This window comes from Grus americana, chromosome 10 (genome assembly GCF_028858705.1).
Source record: "Grus americana isolate bGruAme1 chromosome 10, bGruAme1.mat, whole genome shotgun sequence".
In the NCBI taxonomy this organism is placed as follows: Eukaryota; Metazoa; Chordata; class Aves; order Gruiformes; family Gruidae; genus Grus; species Grus americana.
Window position 1 is genome coordinate 2,036,341 of NC_072861.1, and position 13,511 is coordinate 2,049,851.

General features: G+C 46.6%; 1 protein-coding gene across 2 annotated transcripts; it reads right to left on the reverse strand.

Annotated features, from left to right (window-relative positions):
- Positions 1-602: 602 nt before the first annotated feature.
- ADPGK (ADP dependent glucokinase) lies at positions 603-11,194 on the reverse strand. Of its 2 annotated transcripts, none has more exons than XM_054836187.1 (7): positions 10,847-11,194; positions 7,720-7,945; positions 6,439-6,501; positions 6,062-6,182; positions 4,057-4,253; positions 3,117-3,215; positions 603-2,316 (listed from the first exon to the last, which is right to left on the reverse strand). In XM_054836187.1, exons 1-7 carry the CDS (start codon positions 11,059-11,061, stop codon positions 1,768-1,770), a joined length of 1,470 nt encoding a protein of 489 aa, XP_054692162.1. In that variant the 5' UTR covers positions 11,062-11,194; the 3' UTR covers positions 603-1,767. The 2 variants fall into 2 exon arrangements, with proteins under 2 accessions (XP_054692162.1, XP_054692161.1); XM_054836186.1 differs by having other exon boundaries at positions 603-2,319; positions 10,847-11,166.
- Between the last annotated feature and the right edge of the window lie 2,317 nt (positions 11,195-13,511).

Sequence of the window (13,511 nt, forward strand, 5' to 3'; positions counted from 1 at the left end):
TAAAATAGTTCCAGTCTTAAGAAGATCCCGCACCAAGATAAATGCTGAGACTGAACGGAAGATCAGGATGGGATAAGCTGCAGGAAAACAGTGCTGACTGTGTTGCTCCTCTGGTAAAACACAGAGGCTTTTTGCTCAGAGGGCAGCAGAAGTTAAATATACATTGACAGACAGTGTCGTGTGCTAAGTCAGTACAAGTTAAAACAGCCATCATTTTTTATCCTTACAGAGCATTCACGATGGCATTTTCCAACAGGACAACATCACCGACAGCAACGTGACAGCGTTACTGAACCGCATCACTCCAGCCCAAATGATACGGACTCTCCTCCCCTCCTTTCAGACGTAAAAACGGACCTAACGCGACCTCCTGCAAATTCTGGTCTAGCGCAGGCTTGCATAGACATGGCGATTGCATTTGATCCAGTTATGCTGAAAAAAATGTATATGATAGCTATGCAGATACACTTGCAGTTTCTGGAGGCGAACAGAAATAAAACCATGCTGGAAAGAGACAGAAAAAATAAAACGCTGGTGCTATGCAATCCATCATGTGCGACTATGAGGAGGAAAAAATATAAGCAGAGTATGTAACAAGGACACATAGTTCTACTTTTTTAATTTCAAAGGCTGTCCAGAGGAAAGAAACGATCAGTGACCTAGTCAAAGAAAAAAAACAAACCAACATCAAACCCTAAAAAACCCTACTCGCTTCAATCTTGGAATCTTTCAAACCCGGAAAATGCTTTTGAGCCTCCGGAAGGACCTTCCCTAACATATTAACCCTTCTGAATGGCAGGCAGGGAATCGGAAGAAAACTGCACAACCATTCTCAAACAAAACCCAATTAGTCTCCAGCACTCAATAGCTTTTCTGTAAACTACCAGAGAGAAGCACCCGCTGTTAGCAAAGAACACCGGCTGTGTTGGCTGGAACTCTCGGTATTTAGCGTACAGCAAACACAGGTAACGGTTTGCGGTTCACCTGGCAAGAAAATAAAGCCGTCTCCCGAAATATAAACCCGGATTATCTTTACTTCTAGCTGCCCAAAAAACTACGGACGGGCTACTAGGGGTCAGCTGAATAGCTTTAGTCACAGAGAGAACAGATACCCAAAGTAACCTACGCAGCCTCGAGTCGGGTTTTTGTTTAAGATGGAGGTAAAGCGTGCATCACATTTCAGGACTCTGGCTCCCTCCGGTGCTGAGGGCACCAAGGTCGAGAGGTAATTTCATCAGTAAAAGATTTCATCATCACACCAAGCAAGCGGAAGGTTTGCTCTTGCCACGTAGCAACGTGCTGCGAGGAGATAACCGCAAGAGCCTTTTATTTTTAATATATCAGAGGCAAGACAGGGACGAGCGCTGCCGTGCTCACCCTGGGATCCACGCGCAGGAGATTCTCCTGGCCGCTGTACTTTCCGGCACTAACAGGCAAGACCCATCCAGAGTTACAAATGGCAAACCTACGCCAAATAGGGATTTTGATATCTGTTTCCCTCCCCGCATGTTTAGAACAAAACAAAGCCAATTTTCACATTAAATACTAAAAAGTCTGCACCCAAAACGTGAAGCGTTCAAGTCGCTGCCAAGTGACTGGAATGTATCTGACAGTTTATACCTGGAATTATTCTTTGGCTCTTTTTCAGTCATACCCAGAAAACACACCACATCCCGATTCTGTTCCTATACTGCTGAAATCCTAATGAGAACACCAAGGTTCCTCCGAAACCAAACGGTATTGGAGAAAAAGGAGGGTCTTAGTCTTCTATTGAGGATATACTTCTGAGTATAGGAGTCCTTCAGCTGAAATAGCATCCCCAAGTCCCACGGTCCGGACGGGATCTTTACACACCAAAACAGGAGTGAAATGGAACGAGATGCCTTCTCTGTGCCAATGCACCACTGGCTCATCCGGATTTAAAGAGATTTTGGAAGGTGCCTCTATCTGGGAGGTCACGAACTCCAAAGGAGCTTTAAGAAAGACTTTGCTGGTATCGATGGTTTCGGTCGCGCAGGCTTGAGTCCCCGCTGCTCGAGCTCCGGCTGCCACAGCGGCAACCTGGTTGCCCCAGTACCCATCCACTGTGACGAGGATATGGTAGGCCAGGGTGTGGAAGTGGATCCGCGTGAGATCAGAGGCCCGCTCTGCGGTCTTCCCGTGCTCCTTCAGGATCCAGAAGAGGATGTCGCTGACTACACCCACGTCGGGAACTCCGCTCCAGGAAGTGAGGGAGGCGTGGGGACCAGAGGCGGATTGCGTGAGGAACAGCAGCTCCTGTTCGTTCAGCCCAATGGAGTTCACCAGGGGAAAGACCTGCTAACAGAAAACACAGCAACAACGGTTTTTCCTTCAGAGAGAGAATCACGCTTTGGTTTTTCTCATTCAGGGCGTTGGTTTTATAGTGCTGCATTACTGCCTCTTATCGCCAGCGTGCTCAGCAGAAGGGAGCACCCAGTTTCCTGGAGAGGAAAACAAGGAACCATCAGGATCTGCAGGAAAGAAATTCTGCAAAGAAATTGAGGGGTTGTTTTAAACTGTAAGCTCAAATTCAAATCCTGTTTTTTCTAGAAATCTGCACACCTCCTAAATCTAAACCAGCCAAAGTTACTTGGACCTGCGGAGTTACACGTATTCTCCCGGGTCACCTTCCCCCCATGACCGCAAAAAATCTTCCTATCAGAGAACAGAGCCCAGCTGCGTTGCATGGTATTTTTTACTGAATAAACTCCGATCTGCAAAAAATCCTTAGTCTTTGCTGAAAACAGTCTGATGATCAACCGAGAGCATTGTAAGATACCTCCTAAATGAAACTTCCCAGCGACACCTATCTAAATTGAGTAGTCTCTCGGAGCTAAAGAAAAATTTGTCCTCTGCTAAGCTAGAAGTCATTACAGTTCTCCTTCGCTGCACAGAGGAGACTCTGGTAAGCTCAGCAGAGAAAACAGAAGCATTCCAAATAAAATAGGAGACATTAACCCCATGTTCTCAATTTATCTTCTAATGGACAGCCCTAATTTTAAGTTTTCATTTCTATATTCATCTACCAGTCTGCACATTGTGATACTGAAGAAAAGGAAGCTGGTAAAAAGAGCACGTCCTTTCGTTTTCGTTACCTGATGCACGATGTTGCTCATAAAATCTTGATCAGTCATACTGGCCAACTCCAGGTGTATGGGAATGTCAGTAGGGATATCTGAGATGGAGGCCACAGCCTGCAGGGGTACAGGAAAAGAAAAAAACCCAAACAAACCAACCCTAAACCACATATTCATTAAGAACCAGAAAGAACAAAGGGGGTTTGACTCGGAGGTACACATCTTTTAATCTTCTTGTGTACGGACTGAAACATAATTCCAAATGGGATGTCTGACAGGTGCCAGAATGTACTGCTAAGGGGCAGAAATAAAAACAATTTCTAGTTTTCAGAATCCCAGAGGAGGAAAACTGTATCTAACCCTGATCTGCACCCAGCTCAGCACTTTACTAATGGACTTACTCAGAAACCTCACAAATCTGAAGCAGCTGTAGAACAGCTGATCCTAGAACAGAGAAAAAGAAGGAAAAAAAGGCGGCTAGTGCATTGCATCAGGAAAGGCACTGTATGACAGGCAATGATCTGTAAAGAAAAAGAAAAGGTGGTGTAGCTCTTTTGGGCTCAGATGAGAAAGCTGCCTCTTGGATTATCTAACACAGAAGCTGCTTAAAGAATGCAAGCCTCGATTATAACCTTGATCATCTTAGTATCAGGGATAGAAAAAATGTCATTTAGCCACCAGAAAAGCTCCAGTTCCAATGCACTCCAGCCAGACAACCAGACCATACCTTTTTCCCTGCTAGTCAACCCACTGAATCCAAGAAACATGAGTGTTATGGGATTAGACTTTTGCCATTCCTACAGTTCACATTCTTCTTTTAGCGTGCAATACTGAAAAGATTTGTGGGAGATCTGCAGACCCAGCCTAATTACAAGTTCAAACCTGGAAAACCAAGACTTCGTCAGGAAGCATTTGTTGGAATGGAAATTAAGGAGACACCGGTATTCAAGTATCTTACCTCCATAAGTCGTCTCTGTCGCATCTCCTTGCTCTGGCCTTCCATCATGTGAAGTCCTGAAAGTACCACAAGATCCGGCTGAAATTCATCCAAGCTGGACACAAACACTTCCAGCATATTTAAGGCGCCATTTGATAGGTCGTGGGAGAAGATAAAGCGGTTGGCGTTGGGTGCTCTCACTTGTCCCCACTCCTCGCCTAGGGTGAAACAAATAGAAGGAAGTTAACTCAGAAGAGAAGCAAATCAAACCACACATCCGGAGATTGTTTTGGGATATCCTGCTGGAATCCAAGGGCATGGTTTCACGCTTTCACTGGCCCAATGTGCCATCTGTCGCTCTTTTTCTCACTCATTCTCTTCATTCACTCCCTCTGCCTCATTTAGATGCTCGTCTGATCACAAGGAAAATTCAGTACTTGTTTGGTTTTGCAAGCTTTGTGATGTTCTAATTGGTTGTATTAGTTGATCGTGCAATTAGGTGAGTGTCACAGCCAGCTCAAGCCAGACGGCTGGAGTGAGCAGGATAGCAGAGGGGAGACCTCCCCTTCTGGCAACAGCCGCTTGTTAGCCTGTCTCTGGGTACACCCTCAACAACTCTTACGGTTCTGACCGGTCCTTACTGCGCAGCTCCCAGAAATGATCTGCAGAATAGAACTGCATCAGTGCTGTATGTGTAAACTGGTTTATTCCTGGATAAGATGATAAATTAAATGGGCTCCATCGCCAGGACACCGAGCCATGAGAAAAGAGGGTAACGACAGCCTAGAGAGGATACAAATTACAGCAGCCACAGTCCAACTGGCCAGCTCTCCCCATCTGTACACGCATTGCTGTTCGGTTCCTGGTGCCAGTTATGATAACTGGACAGAAAGAAATGTAAGGGAATAAATAAACACCGGTCACAAGGGCAGCTTGAACAGAAAGCTCAAGACACAAGCAATTTTGGGGCTATTATAGGCGGAATCTCCACCTTAGAGCCAGCCTGCATACTTCTTTACTCAGCTCTCCCAGACCATGTGCTGGTTAGAGTTCGGAGAACGTGAGCAGCATTTGGGGAAAAGCCACTAAACCAGCATCAACAGCCATCAGCGCTGCCTCCTCTTAAGAAAAGGCTTAAGGCAAAGCTCTGCCTGGGACAAAGATCCTCAGCTTTGCATCAGGAGGGCAGTTCTTACCTGGGAACAAAGATGCTGAGGCATCTTCTATTGATGTAGCATCTAATCAGGATGCTTCCAGGAGCAAGAAGAATAAGATTCCCTTCAAAATTAGTGTATTTTCCATTGGCTACTGTGTAACAGCACTTGTCAGTTATAGTAACCTTGTCTCAGCCAGGAGTCCATCAGAGTGGATGCTTTGGGATTAGTTTTGCTGCTGAAAAAGTTGAATTATGGGGCTTCTTGCCCTCCCTCCTTCCCAAACACTCCCTCTTCTGTCAGGCCAACGTAACTCTTTCTGAAGCTGTACATCGAGACAGGACCAGCAGAAGGATTCAGATGGAAAACAGCAAGAAAATACGCGCAGATTTGTTTTAGTCATTCCCTTAGGGTTACCCTGAATTTCATCTGCATGAGGTTAAATGGTACCTTTCTGTTTTCAGAGAACACTGCCAAACTATTTTAGTGTTCATACAGCTTTAGAATTACACCCGTCAGGTCTGCTTAGGCTATGTATCACAACTAAATAAAAAGTCTGCTTGGTTTCTATAGGTTGTAGCGTACAAGCATACAGAACCAAAGGCATGGCAAGACAGCAGCAGGAGTTCACGTTTCAGTAACTGTATTACAAAGGGAAAAAGTTTCAAAAGACTTTTAGATGTCTGTTCACCTACCGCAGCTCCCTGAAGCGCATGGAATTACCCAATTAGCCCGGTGACAGCTGCCAATACTGATAACTTACACAGTCTTTCTGGAATTAACTGATTCCCAAAAACCCTCCAACTTTAAAACCGGGACTATCTGAGTGATGTTCAGGGTTCCCATCTAACATCCAGCCTTTGGCAAGGTACCTGCTTGATACTCCAAGATAAGATGGAATTCGTCTCTTTCCTGCATGGATTCAGGTGGCACAACCACATTGTCATCAAGTAGTTCATGGAGTTTAGGACCAACTGGGCCACAAAGGAGGATCTAGAAACAAGAGAAAAAACAATCAAGGATCACCTGCCACGTCCTTTGCCACCATTTCAGTGCATTTAAGCATCACCTAGACAACTGATTTAAAAAAAAAAAGAGAATAATGCAATTTAAAAAAAATCAGCTACATAACTTGTAAGGCCAACCATATGTTCCACCATAACCTAAGAAATAACTGCAGGATCCCCAAAATCTACAGGGAAGTAACGTGAAAGACAAGTGAATAGCACGAAACTTTTGGAACGCATACCTTCAGGTCTGGATTTGTTGCAAGTTTCTGACCAATGAGAGCAGCATTTCCTCCTACATAAAGCTGTAAAACAAACAGAGGCAGGTGTGGGCATTCCCTTGCTTTGATAGCGTCCTCGGTATCAGCTAGAGATTTTACCTTTTTTAGAAAAGAGTCTAGCATTATGGAAGTTAATAAAGCTTATCGGGGCTGAAGGCAAAACAATTTTACAATTCTCTGTGAGATCTTGACAAGTTAAGTGTTCTCTTTTTTTTTTCTAATCTAAATATTTGCCTTTAGGTAACTCACAGCCCTGTACAAATCAATTCATAACGTAAACAGCCCTTACTTCTGTGCAGCTTTTCTGTGGTAGTTGGTAACTTGTGTTTTATTAGCAAGGCTGACAAGCAATCATTTGAAAACCGCAATAATACTTCATCCAGTTTGAAATCAAGGTTAAACCTGCTACCTGTGCCCGCATGAAGTGAGCAGAACAGTGAAAGTCTCTTCAGGTAAGAAAGGTCAAACTTTCAAGTAAGAAAACTCCAATGCGAGCTTTGAAGCCAAAGAATATCCATTGTCGTGAGGATCGCAGGCGCTCAGAGGGGACAGAAAACAGGCTATAGAAGGATACAGCTAATAATCAGGTGACGCCAGAAAGCCAGCGTAGCAAAAGTGGTGAGAAACAAGTCAACACAGGAGAGTCCTGACCAACAGAAAACATTTAGAGCTCTTCCTCATCTTCAAAAGCAGCCGGCAAACCGCATAGAAGGCGGCATTAAGCAGTTTGTAAAAATGAGCTAATTGTCAAGCAAGGTATCAAGCTAGATTAGAAGACCCAGTATAAATTAGAGCAACAAACCCTTGCTTTTGGAAAGGGAGGCTTCAGAAAAAAACACCTATTTCTTTTCATCACTCCTAGAGAGAATTTAAATCCTGCGTTAAGTAGCTGAGCTGATCGGAGTGTTTACAACTCCTAGCGCTGGGATCTATTTCCCCCCTTCCTGCCTCATTACAAGATGTTGGAGCCTGTTACAGCACCGGCCCCATCTGGCTCCCATACAACAGTATTCTTACAGAGGCGTCTCGGACTGACACTTCAGTCTTGGGAAAGCAATCGAGGGATAGACCACTCAAAACCAGGTGCAGAGTTCTGCGGAAAGTCATTAACACACTCAAGCTATGGCAGAGGTTTCTTTCCTGAATGATTTGCACTCTCATTAGACAGAGAATGAAAGTCACCAACGATGCAGAAAATAAGAAACACACTGCTCAAGGCTTATTTTCAGGCGGAAGACGTACCTGTGCACCAGGGTACTCGGAGGCTGTCTGCGCAATGTGATGGAAAGACTCGGCATCGCTGAAGAAGCGCTCGGCAGCTGCCCCTTTTTCCATGAAGTGAGCAAATGCTTCTTTTAGGTCCTGTCTGGACTTCAAGACCGCATGATTTTTTCCATCCCCAGGTTCAAGACCGAGCGCCTCTAACAACTTCACGCCGGACAGAACCACGTCTACGCAGGCGTTGACGCTGGAAGACAGAAGGAAAATGCGTAAGGAAAAAAACCACACGTACCGTACGGCACTTGCGAGACAATACAATGAGATCACTTCCCAGCCAGTGATGTTTGCTGCTCGCAGCCCTCATGCTAAGGGGGAAAACAATCAAGCAAACAAAAAGAAACGAACTCAAAGGCATATGAATTTCCTCAAATTCTCTACTAAAGTGTTCTCCTTTTGACATTTACAAACAAGTAAGCTGAGCGGTCCAAAGGTGGTTGCGTACGTTGCAGTACATTTTGCACTTTGTGTGCTGCCTTAGGCTTGCTCAAAAAAGAATAGGCCCAATAAGAATAACATTTTAAATTCTTAGAATAAGAAGGTGTTGGGTTTGGTTTTTTTTTTTTTAAATATGTATTTCTGGTTTACAACATACATACAATTCAGAACTGTTAAAAACAAAACTGAAAGTATTTAAGTCTACTAGATCAGCCTCTGGAGTTTCAACTACTCCTAACACTAACCAAAACCACGCACACAAACACACCCCTGCCAGGCTGGTTCTGTTTATGAGAAGTCAAGAGAGCAACTTTTCAGCTGAAATATCTGAAAACTGCAATTTCAAAAGGACCATCCCAAATTTCCAGAATTACCATGCCGCCTTCTCTCAAATACTAGAAACGGGAGAAAAATCCTGCAATAGTTAGGAAATGATAACTATTTCAGCAGGTCTAGACTTAATGCAAAGTCTAACCTGCAGCTCAAATCTTCCAGTCCCCATTTCTTATCAATTACATAAATTTAAACACATTCTAATTCAGACTAGAGAACAGGAAAGTTTCTGGGCTGGAACCAGGCCCCCAGGAAGAAAGTTTACCAACACTTCCCTTTGTTTCTAGTCCTTGGTTTCAGAGAGACATCAATATATACCAAATATTTACTGAGATGATACCAGCAAGGACTAAGACTAAAACATCATCTGGAACTGCTGTCAAGTGCAATTTCTGTTCCTCTGCCCCACGCTTCTCTGACAGGGATCCAAACAATCTATAAAACTTTTGCAGGATCTCTAACTTGCTCTGTGTCTATCCAGAAGACACTCCAAATGCCAACGCCTGCTTATGTGTCAGCGTGAAACGCACAGCCATTTTGCATTCCTCCCCGTCAGTGACCTTTCATGCATGATTTGGGCCCCAACACATGAAGGCTGCATCATACAAAATAAAGGACATTAAAATCCCTGAGGCTTTTCAGGACACGAGGTAACCAGCTCAGAAATCTGCTGTATTGCACATCATCTCATACATGAAGGAGAGAAAAATCCCCTCGCAGAGCAGAGCAAAGAAAACCAAAGAAACAATAAGCTCAAGCAGCGTTTCAGCCCCAAACTCACTGCAGCAAAAGGTCAGCAACTTTATATTTTAATGAATCATTAAAAATGCAAGGGGACATAAACCAAGTCACAGTTCTTTCAAGTGAGACACCTCTAATCATCTTCCAGCTGTCTGTCTTCTCCCTCTCTGCCATTCCTCTGCTAACACACTTCATGCTTTTAATAAACTCCCTTAACAGCAGGGATATGCTACTAATGAACTGCTTTTGCTGTTGAACTTCAAGTTTGGGGTGTGTGTGTATATATTATATATACATATATTCAGTTGCTTTAAACCAAAGAAGAAAGGAAGGAACAAACCAAAGATACCTGGCTCTTTTCCAGTGAAGGCATGGCAAAAGACTAAAAGAGGCACTGGAAAACCTATTTTGTTATCCATTGATGGGAGAAAGCCTGCATCAACCGTAACGCAAGAGCGAGACAGGCTCCAGCTAACACTTATCAGCTACACAGCCTCTGAGGTGGAGTAACTTCTTCCAACACTTGAAGGCCGACTCTTCTAGTCATAGTCAAGTTATCCTGTCATGTCCTTATATTTAAAAGAAAGTGAGTCAAGCGCTATATATAACGGCAAGGTTAATGGTCAGACTTAAAACCAGCATTTAGCATCAATGTGATATTCCTGAACTTTTCCCTTGCCTTCTTTCCAGTTTAAAAAGAGAAAGGGTGATGCATTTCCCTGTGCAGGCACAGATGTCTTCAACGTCTCTTGCGTTCTCCTCCCCCTTCCCTCCCTCACCTCTCCCCTTTGCATCTCTGCCTTGACTCGGTTAATTTTCCCCCATCGCGAAGGCTTCGCGCGCTTCCCCACTTTATAAACTCATCTCTTGTACCTATTTATTGCCAGACTCTGCTCCCCAACTGCCACCTTCCTGGGGACGTGCCACCAGCTCCAGGTCCCTCAGACTCCGTATATAAATTTGGTTTTCGGGCAAGCAAGCCGGGGGGAAGGTCTCCAGAGTCAGGCTTGCCAACCGCGTCTGAACCACGCAGCACACATAAATCACCAATATGTGACTTTTTTTGGCCATTAATCCCCTCAGCCGAGGTCCACCTCTGACTAAGCAACGCAGCAGGCAGCTGCCCGCGCTCGCCAGCGGCTCTCTCAGGAGAACGTCCTCGCCTGGAAAATTAACAGAGAGGTTTAACGAACAGGCAGGAGCTCCAGCGAGCGCCCAGCTGCCTTGGCACCACCTCGTGCTCCACGACCAGCCTCTCCTCCTGCCTGCCTGCCTGCCTGCCTGCCTACAGCGTGGGCAGCTGCCTGTCTGGCGGAAAGCGGAGGCCTCTCCCTGAGCCTGCTGGGCCGCACCGACCCCAACCCCCAGTAACTCATGAAGCAGCTTTGAACCTCGTAGTAACTCAGGGAGGCTGCGCTGAGGCCGCTGGAGAGCTCCGCCCGGCAGGTGAGGCCCTGATACATACATACGCATACCTATATACGATATATAGAGAGAGATACAGATCTATAGAGAGAGATACAGCCCGGCCCATGGGAAGGGGCGCCATCCCCCGCCGCTCCGCGCTACCGGCACCTACCCGACGGCGACGCGCGCCCATCCCCGGGCCGGGCGGACGATTGCCGCCTGCCAGGCCGCCACCATACGGCCCTCGAGGGAGCGGGCGCGGCGCAGCCCCCCCAGCAGCGAGGCGGAGAGGTGCCGCAGCGCCGAGTGGGGCAGCTCGGGGCCCAGGAGGCAGAGGTAGCCCAGCGCCAGGGCCAGCAGGCCCACGCACACCGACCTCTGCCACATCGCGGCGGCGGCGTCCGCGCCGGTCCCCCCCCCAACCCCTTTCCTCGCCCGCCACGTCTGAGGAGGGACGTTAGCGGCGGGGGCCTCCTTACGCCGCCTCCGTAGCGCCCCGCCCCCGCCGGGCGCCAGCTGTCGTAAAGGCGTTTCGGGAATCGAGGCGGGCCCTACGCGAACGGAGCGGCTTCTCCCGCCCGCAACCTACGTACCTCTGGGAGGTACGGCTGCGCCGGCTGCGTAACTGAGCTACGGGAATAAGGCGGGAGGCGGGGGCTGCGTGAGGGCGGCGGCGCGTCGTGAGGGGAAATGGCGGGGGGGAGCGGGTCGGTCACGGGCATCGCCGTGCTCAGGGACTCCGGCGTCCTCAGAACTGGGCTGTCGGGCGGCGGGGAGCCAGCGCTGGGGCGAGGAGTCTGCGGTGAGCGCTGCCCTGGTGCTGCTGCAGGCTGGGCCTGCCTCGGGGCTTGGCCTTCACCGTGTTACCAGCACTGAGCCAAAGCCTCTCTGGGCATCAGGCCAGCACGCTCCTCTGTACGTGGTACTGCTTCACTCTCCTTTCGTTTGGGTTCTTCCTCAGGGTGCCCCTTCTGTCCTTTGTTGTCCAGGACCTTTGTGGGTCTGTGTTATAGTTCCACTTTGTCTGCCTCAATCACACAGTGCCCGTCACTGCTGTGCCCCAGCTCCTTTGTCTAAACAGCTCCTGTCCAGCAAACCAGTCACTGACCTGAAGCTAATCACTGGCCCTGTATATATTCTTTCTTCCTCTGTGGCACAGCTTCTGGTCTCTGTTTCTTTGGTGCCTTCTTCAGGGTGAGTTAACTTCATCGAATCTCTGCCCATGCTCCTCCTGAGGCAACCTGCCCTGGGAGCTGTGGGAGAAAGCGTCCTTTGGTGCCTGTTTCATCCCATCACAGAGGTGGTGTAGCAAGTCAAAAGGGAGGTTTCCCTTTTTCATGAAAGGGAGCTTTTCCAGGCTTCTTTAGAAATCATAGAAACATTAGCTCTAAGGCTTATGACAAAATTTGCAAGAGTTTGACAACTGCGTGCCACGGTGCGTTGGCTGAGGCAGCTGATAATTTTCTTATTCAGTTCTATGTTGTGAGTGATTGTCATCTCCTTTGACTCTGACAAAACAAACAGTAAAGGAGATGGGATAGCGGAAGGCTTTTTGTTGATTTTTTTTTTTTTTTTAGGATGCAAGAATTAGTATTCAGTCAACAGCTCATCTGCAGCAGCTGTTATGAATTTATGATGGGCCTATCAGATTCCCTTTCTTACTGGTCCTTATCAAAAAGGACTTCTTTTGGGTTTTTTTTGGTTTTTTTTCTTTGTTCGTGTAGGAGCAAGTGAAGTCCAAGGGTGCAAAGGGGGGCAGAAGGCACAGACGATGGGGGCCGGAATTGCTAGGGAAGGAAAGATTGAGAAAACTCCTCCTCACCTGGCAGCGGGTGGTGTGCAGGGGCACTGACTGCTTTTATAAGCCTAAAGCGTTATGATAATGTAATGATCTTTAAGAACAGAATCCTTAACAGAATCTTAAACAAACTAGAGGCCTAGCCGCCTTCCCTATTCAAGAAATCCTTTAAACAGTTCTTTCTCCTCAAACAACTGCCTAAGTGCCCCATAAAAGACTGATTATCTTCATCGCCGCTTAGACCTACATTCAGCCCACCAGAGTTGGTCTGTTAATATGTAATTCTCATTTTCCTTTGCTCAGGTGGTCTTTGGGTTTTGTCAGCAGGCTTTTTCATTTGAACAAATTTACTCTTTTTCCCTTCGGCACTCTTCCCGCTAACGTTTGATCTATATGTGATTATGAAATCTCGCTTGCTTCCATACTCTGGAATTCCCTGAGGTATAGGCCTGCGAGGCTTTTGCAGTTATAAACAGCCCTCCGGTTCAAGCAGGCAATGCTACGCTGCGTGAGAACAGAGCAAATACCTGCAGAACCCCTCGCTGCTCACTACAATCAGGTCTCCACCTGTGGGAGCGTGTGTATTTATAGCCTTGTCACAGAACATCATAATTAGACGTGCCCGTAAGGCAGCCACAACCCAGAGCGTTGTCACAGCTCGGGGACCCCATTATTAGCACTGTGTTGTCAGAGGGTTGGGCTGCAAGCAGATAACCTAACACAGCAATACTTTTGGGAATTAAGCCACAATTCCATTTTGGGGCGATTAGTTTTTCATCTGATGTAAATGCAGTCTTCTGCATTGTTGCCCTGAAGACTAAAGTTGGCTTTTTTTACTCCCAGAACAGGTATGGTTTCCAGATCAACAACAGCGAAGGTGCTCAGGAGGAACCACTGTTATTCGGTCTCCGTAAACTGCTGGCGTTCAATCTCCATGAACAGTTTTGTCAGTGGACTTGAATGAGACTGCAAAGGTAATTGAAAGATTTGTTTTATCGTCTTTATTCCTGCCAATAAAAATAAAACGTTTTTAAAAAAA